This window comes from Gadus chalcogrammus, chromosome 16 (genome assembly GCF_026213295.1).
Source record: "Gadus chalcogrammus isolate NIFS_2021 chromosome 16, NIFS_Gcha_1.0, whole genome shotgun sequence".
NCBI lineage: Eukaryota > Metazoa > Chordata > Actinopteri > Gadiformes > Gadidae > Gadus > Gadus chalcogrammus.
This window is the reverse complement of record NC_079427.1, coordinates 10597490-10613547: the sequence shown is the minus strand read 5'-3', so window position 1 is coordinate 10613547 and position 16058 is coordinate 10597490. Positions and strand designations below refer to the sequence as shown.

General features: G+C 40.8%; 3 protein-coding genes across 3 annotated transcripts; all 3 read right to left on the bottom strand.

Annotated features, from left to right (window-relative positions):
• Positions 1-348: 348 nt before the first annotated feature.
• Positions 349-3943, bottom strand: LOC130405857 (extracellular calcium-sensing receptor-like). The gene is made up of 6 exons (XM_056611126.1): positions 3795-3943; positions 3409-3700; positions 2453-3247; positions 2121-2348; positions 1877-2000; positions 349-1427 (listed from the first exon to the last, which is right to left on the bottom strand). The coding sequence occupies exons 1-6, from the start codon at positions 3926-3928 to the stop codon at positions 526-528; spliced, it is 2475 nt and encodes an 824-aa protein (XP_056467101.1). The 5' UTR covers positions 3929-3943; the 3' UTR covers positions 349-525.
• Positions 3944-4670: 727 nt separating this feature from the next.
• LOC130406422 (extracellular calcium-sensing receptor-like) lies at positions 4671-11154 on the bottom strand. Its single transcript, XM_056611986.1, has 7 exons — positions 10478-11154; positions 8057-8291; positions 7670-7961; positions 6740-7534; positions 6406-6633; positions 6173-6296; positions 4671-5572 (listed from the first exon to the last, which is right to left on the bottom strand). Exons 2-7 carry the CDS (start codon positions 8287-8289, stop codon positions 4671-4673), a joined length of 2574 nt encoding a protein of 857 aa, XP_056467961.1. The 5' UTR covers positions 8290-8291; positions 10478-11154.
• A 1573-nt stretch (positions 11155-12727) lies between these two features.
• On the bottom strand, positions 12728-16058 carry LOC130405909 (extracellular calcium-sensing receptor-like). The gene is made up of 6 exons (XM_056611218.1): positions 15910-16058; positions 15528-15819; positions 14580-15374; positions 14247-14474; positions 14003-14126; positions 12728-13629 (listed from the first exon to the last, which is right to left on the bottom strand). The coding sequence occupies exons 1-6, from the start codon at positions 16041-16043 to the stop codon at positions 12728-12730; spliced, it is 2475 nt and encodes an 824-aa protein (XP_056467193.1). The 5' UTR covers positions 16044-16058.

Genomic DNA, 16058 nt, shown 5'->3' with positions numbered 1-16058 from the left:
GAATTTGCATTGCCACTATTGATCCCAATATATTAATACACAGTCTAAAACATTGGGATGACATGGTTCCCAAAATATATCTGAGCGATTATTAATGTCAGTGTTGGGAACTCTGTGTGGGAGAAGTGAAATGAGGCCATCTTGTTCTCCTTCTATTTTAATTATCAATGATACTTCTGGATGATCATCAGACTGCACAATATTAGCCTTATGCAGGCCAAAAATAGTCATACGTTTCAGTTGAACCTATTGACCATAGGGTATTAAGACTCATATTATCTTAGTTACAATTATGCCATGGCCTTAATAGGTCCATAAGTAGTTATATGAAAGCAATTATGATTGTATACAATTTTTAATTCAAATGATTACTGATGATGATTAATTTGGCATAAAAAAACATAGTTGCAAAAACTCAAGAGGCCCACGTGACATACAGAACACATGTCACAGTCATACATGCTAAAGTTTTTATTGAAATTATTATTATGAATTATTTCACCATGAATATGAGCATCTACAAATCTAACTCTTCTTACTCATCATATTCTTTTTTGTGTTTCTTTCTGGTTTCAACAATATTAAGTAGCATTTTGGTATAAAAATACAAAATAGTAACCCAAAGCTTGAGGCCAAGATAGCAAATATTTCCACAGCAACACTGAACTTCCCAGGAGAACTGACATAAGCAGGGATGAAGGTCATCCAGACTGCACAGAATATCAACATGCTGAAGGTGATGAATTTGGCCTCATTGAAGTTATCAGGCAGCTTTCTGGCCAGAATAGCCAGTATGAAACATAATAAAGCTAAAAGTCCTATATACCCCAACACAGCCCAGAACCCTATAGGGGATCCTAATGCACATTCTAGAATTATCTTATCTTTAAAATGTCTTAAATTCTTAAACGGATAAGGAGGGTTGGCTGTTACCCAAACTATGCAAATCACAACTTGTATAGAAGTAAATGTTAGAACAACAATTTTTTGTCGACGAGGTCCGAAAAATTTCATTCGATTACTACCGGGTAGTGTAGACTTAAAGGCCATCAACACGGCAAGAGTTTTCCCCAGAACACAAGAGATACAGAGGACAAAGGTGATCCCAAACGCTGTGTGGCGAAGCATACAGGACCAGTCTGAGGGACGGCCGATGAAGGTCAGAGAACAGAGGAAACAAAGAGTCAAGGAGAAGAGCAGCAGGAAGCTCAGCTCAGAGTTGTTGGCCTTGACTATTGGAGTATTCCTATGTCTGAAGAAAATGAATGCCACTGTAGCTTTCAAGCAGGCTCCTAACAAGGAAGACACTGTGAGAATTGATCCCATGATTTCAGTAAATGACAGAAACTCGGTTTCCTTTTTCTCACATCCATCTCTTCTCTCATTGGACCAGAACTCAGGATGGCATTGCACACAAGTGATAGAATCTAAAATTCAATAAATAAAGGTAGAATTATTACGAGACACATTTTTTTTTGAGAGAAAGAAGCAGGTTGAGTAAAATCTAAAGAAAAATTTAACTACGTTGTTTACCAGTTTTCTCATTTATTTTCCATTTATACACAATTCTACTATACATTATTTTGTTTTGAATGTGTATTTTCCCCTGTATATCTTAAATAATATATAATTATTTACATTATAAGCAGTGTAACTTCATAATGGAGACTTATTCGCATGACAGCAATGTCAGAGTAAAGACAGTTGAGGCTCATAGCATTAACAATGGTCTTGTTTGTGCAAGAAAACCAACAGGGCTTGACCAGTGCATTGCTTAGCCTACTTCACTCATTCCTTAGCAGGAACAACTGCCTTCATGAAGCACACAGTAAAGTTATGCAGTCATCCTACATTCTCTTGAGCCAGGCTATAGTACCTGTTGTGTTACTGACTTCCCCCTCTGCACACGGTATACAGTCATAGCAGCAGACAGGCTTTCCTTTCTGGAGGACCTTTCGAGTTCCCAAAGCACATGTCCCACTGCAGACTGAAATAGGTACCTGCATGTGAAAACACAGTCAGAGGACTTTCAACTGTATTTAAAATTGAACATACAATGATGTTTAAACATCATTCATAGACTGTGCTGATCAATATTTAATGAAGCAAATTAACTTAACCTGTTTTGAGTTATTTGCCCACGTCAATGTTAGGTTATCTATATGTAGTTGTTTGTCTTCAGGCAGAGACGCATCGTAGAGGCCAATAGTAACAAACTCCACACTGCCATCCTTCTTGGCCTGCCAGTTTATGATGTCATACTTTGCAGCTGGGTCTCCATTCTCATTAAAGTAAATCTCTTCTCCCTCTTTGGTTTTGAACTTTATGTTTCTTAAATGCTGCAAAATCTGATGGCAAATGCATAATTTTAGCACAATGATCACATTCAGTGCTTATTCAGTTACCAATCTACAGTGGAATTTACGGTACATAAACATTTAGTGTAACTCACCGCTTGCGGATGTGATGCTATAGTGTTGCTACACCTTTCTTCACAGCCAAGAATACTATGAAGTGTGTGGGCAACTGCATACACACCTTTATATACATTGTTAAAGATAGACATAAGTGACATGTCATGGAAGCTGTTTTTTATCCCTGTGAGATCTTCATAACCAGTACACTGTTCCAGATGTTCTCCTGTTTGCTTCATATTACTAAATATACAACCAAAGGTTGTCTCCCAGAACTCTGTAAACAATTTATTTCCAGAATTGTTGAGTGGCTTCACATCCAACATGAACTCTCTCAGGCCAGTGACATAAGCCTTTCGGATGGCCAGGCCAATAGAGCCATCCAGGATGTAGTGGCCCTTACCAATTGCAATTGGGGAATCCGATATCCAGCTTTCAGTGCCTACCCATTGGAACCCTGTGAGGTTGTGGTGGGCAAACTCCTCTATCAGTACATCCATATCCATATGAGAGAGGAACCCAATAATAACCTTGGAAGTAGAACCCTTAATAGTCTCTATAATCATCTGCTTTTGTTCTGGTGGATCCGTCCTGAAAAAAGGCAATGAGTACTCAAGACAGATGCCGAGCTGTGTGGCTATTTCTATAAATGTGGCCATTCCATTGTTCCCATAGTCATTATTCGATCTAATTGCCCCTACCCAGGTCCAACCAAAGTGCTTGACCATTTGGGCTAGGGCTCTACTCTGGTAGTAGTCACTGGGTATGGTTCTGAGGAAAGATGGATACCGGACTTTGTTGCTAAGACAGGCACATGTTGCAAAGTAACTGACCTGGAGGATAGAGAATAATATCAGAAATGTACTATTACAGATCAAAATGACCTACAAAGAACAAAATAAATACAAATGAAAATATACAGACCACTATAAGTATGAGAAAAAAGACACACGCTATTTAAATTTGCAGTCTAGGATTATTTGAACCACTTTACCATCGGGGTGTGAAAAGGTCCAATGACTGTGGCTACAGCCATAGAGGGGGAAGAGGATTGTAGTCCTATAATAGCAGGGACAGATCCAATGCAATGTTTCTCAGACAAGGTGGCTGTACCCTCATTGCCATTCATCAAAGACAGCGCCACTCTGACTGCCCGTGCAGTTGAACCACATGCATCATAGATCTTATATCCCAGTTTAATCCCAGGCAGAAGGTTTGTGCTGTTGTTTATCTCCTCAATGGCAAACAGCATCGCCTGGGCAAACTGGAATGCTCTGAAATTCAGACTTGAACCAAAACATTATTATGGCATATAACATAAAAAACATGCATAGTATAATTGTATATAAATCCATCTCTATATGTTGGATTTTAAACTACCTTGTGCACTGCAATGGTAGTGGACTGTGAACATAGGTAGACTCTATGTTCTTCCAGCTGCTGTGGAAGGAGAAGATTCCACCCAAGATGATGTCTCCAGTCTTGAAGAGCTGGGGCTCCTCTGGCTCCCCCATCAGGCTGCACACTCGCTCCTCAGACTTGGAGAAAGACGCCACGAGCAAAAGCTGTAGAAGAGCCAAACCCTGCTCTGACCACCTCTGTGTGGAGAGCATACCTAACATGGGTGGCATCACATGCAGCATAGAACAAGGCATACGCAACACTGGTATTTATATCAAAGGGGAGTTTGACAAATATAGTAATCTTTCAGTATTGATCCCTCTGGGGTGGGGAATAAACTATTTCATGATTATCAACATTTGATAATGTGATGAACCTTAAGAAAACTAAAATCTCGAGAAATTAGTTTTATATTTGAACTATAGTACAGATTACTAGCTAAACTAGATGTGTAATTAATTTGTACAGTATATGTCTTATTTACATTGAAATATTTGGTTCTCAATCGAGAATTTGAATTGCCACTATTGATCCCATTATAGGAATACATGTTTGCTTAAAATCAACTTTTTTCAACTCTTTCAACTTTTTAAACTATTAAGCTTTTTAAAGAATAATTACAATGGAAGTCAATGGGCAAGGCTATACATTTGACAAATAGGTCCATGGATAGTTATATCAAACCCATTATAATTGCATTGAATTCAAAATTCAAATGATTAATGGAGCCCTTTGAATTTAAAATTGAGCGGCACAAATCAAGAGGCCTGAATGGCATAAGGAATCACGTCCAGGGATGCTAAAGTCTTTATTAAAATATTTATTATTTCACTCTGATTCAGAACATCTACAAATCTAACTCTTTTTATCCATCATATTCTTTTTTGTGTTTCGTTCTGGTTTCAACAATATTATGTAGCACTTTGGAATAAAAATACAAAATAGTAACCCAAAACTAGAGGCCAGGATAGCAAATATTTCGACGGCAACACTGAACTTCCCAGGAGAACTGACATAAGCAGGGATGAAGGTGAGCCAGACTGCACAGAATATCAACATACTGAAGGTGATGAATTTGGCCTCATTGAAGTTATCTGGCAGCTTTCTGGCCAGAAAAGCCAGCATGAAACATAATAAAGCTAAGAGTCCTATGTACCCCAACACAGCCCAGAACCCTATAGGGGATCCTAATGCACATTCTAGAATTATCCTATCTTTAAAATGCCTTAAATTCTTGAACGGATGAGGAGGGTTGGAGGTTAGCCAAACTATACAAATCACAATTTGTATAAAAGTAAAAGCTAAAACAACGATTCTTTGTCGACGTGGTCCAAACCATTTCATTAGATTACTACCAGGTAGTGTAGCCTTAAAGGCCATCAACACGGCAAGAGTTTTCCCCAGAACACAAGAGATACAGAGGACAAAGGTGATCCCAAACGCTGTGTGGCGAAGCATACAGGACCAGTCTGAGGGACGGCCGATGAAGGTCAGAGAACAGAGGAAACAAAGAGTCAAGGAGAAGAGCAGCAGGAAGCTCAGCTCAGAGTTGTTGGCCTTGACTATTGGAGTATTCCTATGTCTGAAGAAAATGAATGCCACTGTAGCAGTCAAGCAGGCTCCTAACAAGGAAGACACTGTGAGAATTGTCCCCATGATTTCGGTATATGACAAAAACTCAGTTTCCTTTTTCTCACATTCATCTCTTCCCTCATTGGACCAGAACTCAGGATGACATCGCACACAAGTGATAGAATCTAAAATTGAATAAAGAAAGAAAGTATAATTATTTTATTCAATATTAGATGCATTGAATGGAAAAAATAACGTAGTAGGGTGAGAAAGTGTAGTATTTTCTTACAAAGATGTTGTTTTTCCAGATTTAGATTTTGTATGTTATAGTTTTGTTTAATTCTGAAGTGTTATCATTCCCATGTATTGTGTATCGTTTACCATATATTAAAATTCAAATGGCAAAGTTAAAGGAGAACAGCAGCCTAACTGTCATGATGGAGACATTTTCGTATGAGTGCCATGTGAGAGTAAACACAGGTGTGGCTCACTAATATGGTCTTGTTTGTGCAAAAGAACCAACAGGGCTCAACCAGTGTGTATCTTACCTACCTCAACCAATTTGTTATCAATGAACCACTGCACTCATGATAAAGCTTTTGATCATATGAGCTACACCTGTACCTACTCTTCACTTAATCTACCTTGACTGAATTGTGTAAAAGGTTGATAAATTAATTCAGTGTTACTTTGTTACGATGATTAACTGTTTCAAAGAGTGGTTGAGGATTAACAGATAAAATCATGGCACTGAACCTACATTCTCTTGAGCAACACTATAGTACCTGTCATGTTACTGACTTCGCCTTCTGCACACGGTATACAGTCATAGCAGCAGACAGGCTTTCCTTTCTGGAGGACCTTGCGAGTTCCCAAAGCACATGTCCCACTACAGACTGAAATAGGTACCTGCATGTGGAAAACACAGTCAGAATTTAATCAACTCTATTTTAATATTGTTGTTCAAACATTGTTCATGGACTGTGCCAATCATTATTTAATGGGAAAAAATAACAACCTGTTTTGAGTTATTTGCCCAAGTAAAGGTTAGGTTGTCTAGATTTAATTGTTTTTCTTCAGGTTTAGACGCATCATAGAGGCCGATAGTTACAAACTCCACACTGCCATCCTTCTTGGGCTGCCAGTTTATGATGTCATACTTTGCAGCTGGGTCTCCATACTCATTAAAGTAAACCTCCTCTCCCTCTTTGGTTTTAAACATTATCTCTTTCAAACGCTTCAAAATCTGATGAGAAATGCTTATATTTAGCACATTCATAATGCTTAATACTTGATTAAATCAGCAGTCTACAGTAGCATTTACAGTATATAATGTTTTGTGTATAACTCACCACTTGCTGATCTGATGCTATAGTGTTGCTGCACATTTCTTCACAGCCAAGAATATTATGAAGAGTGTGTGCAACTGCATACACTGCTTTATATACATTGTTAAAGATAGGCATAAGTGACATGTCATTGAAGCTGTTTTTTATCCCTCTGAGATCTTCATGACCAGTACAGTGTTCCCTGTTTTCTCCCGCTGGCTTTATATTATTAAATATACATCCAAAGGCTGTCTCCCAGAACTCTGTGAACAATTTATTTCCAGAAGAGTTGAGTGGCTTCACATCCAACATGAACTCCCTCAGACCAGTGACATGGGCCTTTCGGATGGCCAGGCCAATAGAGCCTTCAAGGATGTAGTTGCCCTTCGCAATAGCAATTTGAGAATCTGATATCCATCCCTCAGTGCCTACCCATTGGTGCCCTGTGAGGTTGTGGTGGGCAAACTCCTCTATTAGTACTTCCATATCCATATGATTGAGGAACGCAATAATAACTTTGGAAGTAGAACCCTTAATAGTCTCTATAATCTTCTGCTTTTGTTCTGGTGGATCTGTCCGGACAAAAGGCAATGAGTACTCAAGACAGATGCCGAGCTGTGTTGCTGTGTCTTTGAATATGGCCATTCCATTGTTCCCATAGTCATCGTTTGATCTAATAGCCCCTACCCAGGTCCATCCAAAGTGCTTCACCATTTGGGCTAGGGCTCTACTCTGGTAGTAGTCACTGGGTATGGTTCTGAGGAAGGATGGATACTTGATTTTGTCGCTAAGACAAGCACATGTGGCAAAGTGGCTGACCTGGGGGACATAAAAACAAACACAAAGGCAGTTTTCAAGTTAGAATTACAGATGAAAAAAAAAAGTTCTGGAAAAATACAGAAAAATAGACAGATTTTGTATGTTCAGGAAAGAGGTAACTTTGAAAGACTTTACCAATGGAGTGTGAAAAGGTCCGATGACGGTGGATATTGCCATGCAAGGAGATGACGAGGTCACTCCTATAATGGCAGGGACAGATCCACTGCAAGGTCTCTCAGACATGGAGGCCGTTTCCTCATTGCCATTTATCAAAGACAGGGCGACTCTAACTGCCCGTGCAATCGAACCACATACATCATACATCTTATAGCCTAGTGTAATGCCAGGCAGAATCTCTGTGCTGTTGTTTATCTCCTCAATGGCAAACAGCATTGACTGGGCAAACTGGAACGCTCTGAAATTCAGACTTGAACCAAAGGGATAATATGACATCCAAGATCAATACATTTGCATTTAAATGTGAAGTATATATACATTTTTATACGTTTTATTTTGAAGTACCTTGTGCACTGCAGTGGTAGTGGTCTGTGCACGTAGGTAGACTTCATGTTCGTCCAGCTGCTGTGGAAGGAGAAGATTCCACCGAAGATGATGTCTCCAGTCTTGAAGAGCTGGGGCTCCTCTGGCTCCCCCATCAGGCTGCACACTCGCTCCTCAGACTTGGAGAAAGACGCCACTAGCAAAAGCTGTAGAAGCGCCAAACCCTGCTCTGACCACCTCTGTGTGGAGAGCATACCTAACATGGGTGGCATCACGTGCAGGAAAGAAAGAGGCATACACAGTACTGGTATTTATATCAAAGGGGAGTGTGACAAATATAGTAATCTTACAGTATTGATCCCTCCTGGGGGGGGGGGGGGGGGTAAACAATTGAAACAGGTAGGCACAATTCATGCAACTTCATTATGTGATTTACCCGAAGCAACTAAAACAAGAGAAATCCCATCGAGTTTTCAGATCAAACCAAAGTATTTAAATCTTAATATTGCGGTTCTTGGTGGACAATTTGCATTGGCACTATTGACCACAATATTTGAATACATATAAGTCATTGAGACGGCCTGGCTCGTAACAAGCATATGAAATGCAATGATACGCATTGAATGCAATATCAGGATTATTTGTATATTTTAATTTGGGGCGATGTCACACCAAAATTGTACCGGGGGCGAAAATTGTACCGCCTACGTAATCCACGTTCGAAACATAACGCCATTGTTCGACGCGATTGTCCGTTGCCAGGCAGGTTTCAAAAAACATTTGCGCTCATGTTGCCAAAGACAAAATATCATAATACAGATAACGCTTGTTTTTACTTAATATTTTTATTGCATTGAATTTAGCTAGTAAACTGTGTGTTTAAAGTGTATCATAGTCTAGCTAGCTTGTGTTAATAGACTCAGTTTACTCTCTAAATGCGATTAAACAATTAAATACAATACAAATATAAAGTTAGCAACGTTAATAAATGTCATTTGTAAAATAATTGTTATCTGTTTGATGTTATTTCGTCTTGTGACGCTCAATGAATAAGCGCAAATTTTCATGAACCATCCTACGTCATTGTTCGACGCGATCGTCCGTTGCCAGGCAACGTCCGACGCGATCGCCTGTTGCCAGGCAACGTCCGACGCGATCGCCTGTTGCCAGGCAGGTTTGGAATTTTTGAACGCAGATTACGTAGGCGGTACAATTTTCGCCCCCGGTACAATTTTGGTGTGACAGTGCCCCTTTCACTGGGCCGAAATTCCCATAGGGGGCGCTATAATTTGTGGTCAAAGTCAAACGATCAGCCCTGCCTTCCCAATAAATTTACAATACTGACACTCTGTGTAGCTGGCTTATTTTGCATGCTGAACATTTTTGATTCTTGGACCCATAATTTCTGTCTGGGGTTTCATTTTTTGTGCTACGGAATTTTCGGAAATCTTTAAAAATGTTCTCAAAGTCAACCAAAAGTCAAAATTACCCAAGATTGTATGCACACAATCTATGGACTTGTATGTTCTTGAATTTAGCAAAGTTTTTGACATCATAAAAGATGCGGAAATCCAAATCCTTCAATATTCAATCAATTAGTTACACTTGAGAAAAGGCAAGGGACTGGAAACAAATTGGGAACATACCCCTTAATAACTGTCGATAAAAATGGCGTCACAGTGCAAATTTGAATAAATGCTAAGCTGAGCGATAATGCTCTAAATCGATCACAATTCCGCTTCAGAAGGTGGCAGGAACTGGAAACTTGCCAGGCACATAGAGGCCACCTCCCTTAACAGGAGGTATGAAGTATGGTGTGGTTATCTCATTCCATGACTTCACAGTGCAAATTACAGTGAATGCTCTTAAGCGTAATGCACAAATTCACATCCAGACGGCCAGATCACAAAAAAATGGCATCTACTATTAAAGGTCCCATGGCATGAAAATGTCCCTTTATGAGGTTTTCTAACATTAATATGAATTCCCCTAGCTTGCCTATGTTCGCTAGAAACTCCCCTTTCTCTGCCTTGCCCGCCCAGAGAATTTGGCCCGCCAATAAGACGATGAGCTTCGACCGTGCGAGCACCACATGTGTGTGTGTGTGTGAATGCACACAGTGTAACGCAAGTGTTGTACACTTCTTTGTTATTTGGATAACCGTTCTGCTGTTGGTGTTATGGCGCATAACACGTCGGGTTCTCTGACGTCGCTGGTATTTCCACAACGAGACTTGTAGTGGGCGTTATCTCAGCCATGGCTGCGATGGAATTTGGGGAAAGGAACTTAGGCTTTGTCTCCCTGAAGTACATGAACCGCGACATGGAGGAGAAAGGGATTGTTGACCGCGATTGTCCCCCGAAGGAGTGCCGCTGCCCGCTTCTGAGGTGGGGGATCCTCGGCAGCGGGCAATCACGCAACTCGCATTCCTACCTTGCGTACCTCACAGCCGGAGCAATCGTGGTCAGGTACCGAGGCACCACCCACCGCCCGCTGCCCGCTGTGGGAGCACTGAGGGATGGATATCCGAGGGGGTGGTACCTCGGCAGCAGGCAGCGTGGCTCCGGCGAGTAACCCCTGACTGCAGCTCGCAGATCGAGGAGGAGCTAAATGTGGGCGGGCTTAAACGTTTAACTCCGCCCACATTTAAGGAAAATTCCGCGCAGTATCATACGTTCTCCCGCTTTCGAGCGGAGGAGCTAAATGTGGGCGGGCTTAAACGTTTAAGCCAGCCCACATTTAAGGAAAATTCCGCGCAGTATCATGGACCAGACGGAAATACGTTCTCCCGCTTCTGTCTTTGGTTTATTTGACTTAGCTAATATAATTGTGTGCGAGTGTACGAAATAATATGTGTCTATACTAAAAAAGACATTTGAAATGACAAGTTAAAAGTAGGAATGTCTAAGTCTATCAAATGCATGAACCCTTTTCCATATTACCGGTAAGTCATTGTGCTGTGCTGTGCTGTATTGATGTTTGAGAATGTGCTGCCGGATCTCCGCCACCAGATGGCGCCCGAGAGGATAAAACCATGGGTTAAACTTTTAGACCCGCCCACATTTAGCTCCTCCGCTCGAAAGCGGGAGAACGTATGATACTGCGCGGAATTTTCCTTAAATGTGGGCGGAGTTAAACGTTTAAGCCCGCCCACATTTAGCTCCTCCTCGATCTGCGGGCTGCAGTCAGGGGCACTTGGCTCCGGCGGGCGACAATCCCTTTCTCCTCTATGTCGCTAGACTGGGTAGCCCCGCCCATTCTGTCTTCGATTTGAGAAGGGTCTTGAGAAGAGCAATACATTTCTTTCTGCTTCCGATACGTTTTTGCGGGAGCCAATCACCAAGCTGGCTTTTCCCCCTGGCGCACAATTGGCTGGTTTAACAAAATGACGACAGGGAAGCGACGGCAAGCAGCCAATTGCGTACAGAGTCATTTGAATTAGGCCCATTGATCACGCCTCTTGTGCTGAAGAAAATGACAGCAGCTTCCCCAGAACAACGTGCAATCTACGATTGAGCTTGGTCTGGCAATAGCCAGGCTACCATAGAGCGGTTCAGTCTACGTCAGATTGATGTGGAAGTGGAAGAACCAGAGACGTCAGCGGACCCGACGCAGTCGTTTGAGATTCATAATATTGTCTAGAGGCGCACACAGCTTTTGGTCATAATATATATTAGATGATATATAGATATCGATGTATAATATGATATTATTTAGATATAGAGCTCCAGGACTACCGCCCGGAGCACCCGGAGTGTTCTAGAATATTTACAGAACACGGTCAAAAGCTGTGTGCGCCTCTGGATGATATTATTTATCTGAGCCATTGTGATACATCCACTGTCAACACTAGCCCATGGTACCGTGGCCGCAAGCTGCTTAGGGCCACACCCCACCCTCCACCCTGACCCGCCTCTTAAAAACAGCAAATTTGTTGAAAGCTCATTGTGGGACTGGCTCCTAGTGGCTGTAATTATGCACCAAGGCTGAATTTCTTGAACGTCTTCAAAATACCGTAAAAAGGGCACACTAACACCTATATATAAGCATCCATAAAGCAGCATGCCATGGGATCTTTAAACCACTGTTTGTGTGTGTGTCTTTGTGTTTGTGTCTTTGTGTGCGTGTGTGTGTGTGTATGTATGTGTGTGCGTGTATGTATCCATATTTGTCTGTGTGAGTGTGGGTCATTGTGTGTGTCTTGAGTGTGTGTATTTGCGTGTTTGAGTCAGTATTTCTATCTGTGTGTGTGTGTCGGTCTGTGCGCGCGTACAACGACCCACCCTTTTCAGAGGAGTAGTTGGGGCTAGGAGTAATGATGTGCACCTGTGAATCAGTTTGAGATGCCGGTCGCTGGGGTTGGCGGGCATGGGCTGTGAATACCTTGGGTGACTGCTTGCAGTCCTAGTTATAGATGAAAGTTTTACTTACTGACTGAATGTTTTAAACTCACCTCATCACAGTTACTAGGATGTAAATGCCAAAAAAGGAAGATGGGGGTTTATTTGTATGTAATAACGTTAACATGATTATAAATGATGAATTATGATAGCTAAAGCACTTTAGAATAAAGATGGAAAATAAGAAACCAAGAGGCCAGGATGGCACAAAGAACACATGTCACACTCATGAATGCTGAAGTCTTTATTGGAAAATTTATTTTTTGGACTATGAATAGAAACTTCTGTAAAACTAACTCTTCTTCTCCATCATATTCTTTTTTGTGTTTCTTTCTGGTTTCAATAATATTATGTAGCATTTTGGAACAAAAATACAAAAAAGTAACCCAAAACTAGAGGCCAGGATAGCAAATATTTCAACAGCCACACTGAACTTCCCAGGAGAACTGACATAAGCAGGGATGAAGGTCATCCAGACTGCACAGAATATCAACATGCTGAAGGTGATGAATTTGGCCTCATTGAAGTTATCAGGCAGCTTTCTGGCCAGAATAGCCAGTATGAAACATAACATAGCTAGGAGTCCTATATAACCCAACACAGCCCAGAAACCTATAGGGGATCCCAATGCACATTCTAGAATGATCTTATCTTTAAAATGTCTTAAATTCTTAAACGGATAGGGAGGGTTCGCTGTTACCCAAACTATGCAAATCACAACCTGTATAAAAGTAAAAGCTAGAACAACGATTCTTTGTCGACGTGGTCCAAACCATTTCATTAGATTACTTCCGGGTAGTGTTGCCTTAAAGGCCATTAGCACGGCAAGAGTTTTCCCCAGAACACAAGAGATACAGAGGACAAAGGTGATCCCAAAAGCTGTGTGGCGAAAAATACAGGACCAGTCTGAGGGACGGCCGATGAAGGTCAGAGAACACAGGAAACACAGAGTCAAGGAGAAGAGCAGCAGGAAGCTCAGCTCAGAATTGTTGGCCTTGACGATTGGAGTATTCCTATGTCTGAAGAAAATGAATGCCACTGTAGCAGTCAAGCAGGCTCCCAACAAGGAAGACAGTGTGAGAATTGTCCCCATGATTTCAGTGTATGACAAAAACTCAGTTTCCTTTTTCTCACATTCGTCTCTTCTCTTATTGGACCAGAACTCAGGATGACATCTAACACAGGTGATTGAATCTAAAATTCAATAAAAAATATGAGGTAGAATCATTACATTTATTAAAATAGCATTAATAGCATTATATAATTTAAGCATTTTTTTTAATGATCTTGTTTTGCCAGTTCTCTCATTTATTTTCTACTTTTGTTTGGAATGCACAATTATTCATATATATGGTAAACCATATGTTTTTACCAATATATTTCATTATATTCAGTGTAACTTTCATAATGGACACATTATTATATAATGTGTCCTTAATGACTAAATGAATTCATAATGGATACATGACTGCATACATTGCAGTCAAATGATTGCGATGTAAAAGTAAACACAAATGATTATATTTATGGCTGTAATCCTACATTCTCTTGAGCCAGGCTTTAGTACCTGTTTTGTTACTGACTTCCCCCTCTGCACACGGTATACAGTCATAGCAGCAGACAGGCTTTCCTTTCTGGAGGACCTTTCGAGTTCCCAAAGCACATGTCCCACTGCAGACTGAAATAGGTACCTGCATGTGAAAACACAGTCAGAGGACTTTCAACTGTATTTAAAATTGAACATACAATGATGTTTAAACATCATTCATAGACTGTGCTGATCAATATTTAATGAAGCAAATTAACTTAACCTGTTTTGAGTTATTTGCCCACGTCAATGTTAGGTTATCTATATGAAGCTGTTTTTCTTCAGGCAGAGACGCATCAAAGAGGCCAACAGTAACAAACTCCACACTGCCATCCTTCTTGGGCTGCCAATTTATGATGTCATACTTTGCAGCTGGGTCTCCATACTGATTAAAGTAAACCTCTTCTCCATCTTTTGTTTTAAACCTTATTTTTTTTAAATGCTGCAAAATCTGACGACAAATGATTAATTTTAGCACATTGATCACATTTAGGGCCTATCTAAATCTCCAATCAACGAGTAATTTACAGTTAATCACATTTTGTTTATAACTCACCACTTGCGGATCTGATGCTATAGTGTTGCTACATGTGTCTCCACAGCCAAGAATTGTATGAAGAGCGTGGGCAACTGCATACACTGCTTTATATACATTGTTAAAGATTGGCATAAGTGACATATCATGGAAGCTGTTTTTTATCTGTGTCAGATCCTCATAACCAGTACACTGTTTGAGTGTTTTTTCTGTTTGATTTAAATGATTAAAATTACAACCAAAGGTTTTCTCCCAGAACTCTATGAACAATTTATTTCCAGAGGAGTTGAGTGGCTTCACATCCAAAATGAACTCTCTAAGGCCAGTGACATGGGCCTTTCGGATGGCAAGGCCGATGGAGCCATCCAGGATGTAGTGGCCCTTTGCTTGTGCATTTTGGGAATCTGATATCCAGCTTTCAGTGCCTACCCATTGGTACCCTGTGAGGTTGTGATGGGCAAACTCCTCAATTAGTACATCCATATCCATATGATTGACAAACGCAATAATAACTTTGGAAGTAGAACCTTTAATGGTCTCTATAATCTTCTGCTTTTGTTCTGGTGGATCTGTTCTGATAAAAGGCAATGAGTACTCAAGACAGATGCCGAGCTGTGTTGCTGTATCTATGAATATGGCCATTCCATTGTTTCCATAGTCATCGTTTGATCTAATAGCCCCTACCCAGGTCCATCCAAAGTGCTTGACCATTTGGGCCAGGGCTCTGCTCTGGTAGTAGTCACTGGGTATGGTTCTGAGGAAGGATGGATACCGGACTTTGTTGCTAAGACAAGCACATGTTGCAAAGTGGCTGACCTGGGGGACAGGAAAAAAAATATCACAAATTCAGTTTTCAAGTTAGAATTGCAGATAAGGTGAAAGAAATTGAAAGAATACAGAACTATCAGCATTCAGAAAAATAGACAGATTTTGTATGTTCAGGAAAGAGGTAACTTTGAAAGACTTTACCAATGGAGTGTGAAAGGGTCCAATAACTGTGGATATTGCCATGCAAGGAGAAGACGAGGTCACTCCTACAATGGCAGGGACAGATCCACTGCAAGGTTTCTCTGACATGGAGGCCATTTCCTCATTGCCATTAATCAAAGACAGCGCGACTTTAACTGCCCGTGCAATTGAACCACATAGATCATACAATTTATAACCTAGTTTAATGCCAGGCAGAATGTCTGTGCTGTTGTTTATCTCCTCAATGGCAAACAGCATCACCTGGGCATACTGGATCGCTCTGAAATTCAGACTTCAACCAAAGGGTTTTTATTACATATATAATCGAATACATGTTCATTAGAATTTGGTAAATCTATATATGTATATGATTTCAAACTACCTTATACACTGTAGTGGAAGTGGTCTGTGCACGTAGGTCGAATCCAAGGTCTTGAAGGTGCTGTGGAAGGAGAAGATTCCACCCAAGATGATGTCTCCAGTCTTGAAGAGCTGGGGCTCCTCTGGCTCCCCCATCAGGCTGCACACTCG

What these genes read in the sequence shown, in the direction of transcription:
- LOC130405857 (XM_056611126.1), bottom strand. Translation starts at nt 3,928, where the DNA reads ATGGGGGAGCCAGAGGAGCCCCAGCTCTTCAAGACTGGAGACATCATC. An exon ending in GACCTTTTCACACCCCGATG is followed by an intron (nt 3,248 to 3,408) that starts GTAAAGTGGTTC and finishes TCTATCCTCCAG; the next exon opens with GTCAGTTACTTTGCAACATG. An exon ending in GGGCAAATAACTCAAAACAG is followed by an intron (nt 2,001 to 2,120) that starts GTTAAGTTAATT and finishes TTTCACATGCAG; the next exon opens with GTACCTATTTCAGTCTGCAG.
- LOC130406422 (XM_056611986.1), bottom strand. Translation starts at nt 8,289, where the DNA reads ATGCTCTCCACACAGAGGTGGTCAGAGCAGGGTTTGGCGCTTCTACAG. An exon ending in CTACCACTGCAGTGCACAAG is followed by an intron (nt 7,962 to 8,056) that starts GTACTTCAAAAT and finishes CTTTGGTTCAAG; the next exon opens with TCTGAATTTCAGAGCGTTCC. An exon ending in GACCTTTTCACACTCCATTG is followed by an intron (nt 7,535 to 7,669) that starts GTAAAGTCTTTC and finishes TATGTCCCCCAG; the next exon opens with GTCAGCCACTTTGCCACATG.
- LOC130405909 (XM_056611218.1), bottom strand. Translation starts at nt 16,043, where the DNA reads ATGGGGGAGCCAGAGGAGCCCCAGCTCTTCAAGACTGGAGACATCATC. An exon ending in GACCCTTTCACACTCCATTG is followed by an intron (nt 15,375 to 15,527) that starts GTAAAGTCTTTC and finishes CCTGTCCCCCAG; the next exon opens with GTCAGCCACTTTGCAACATG. An exon ending in TAGCATCAGATCCGCAAGTG is followed by an intron (nt 14,475 to 14,579) that starts GTGAGTTATAAA and finishes ATTTGTCGTCAG; the next exon opens with ATTTTGCAGCATTTAAAAAA.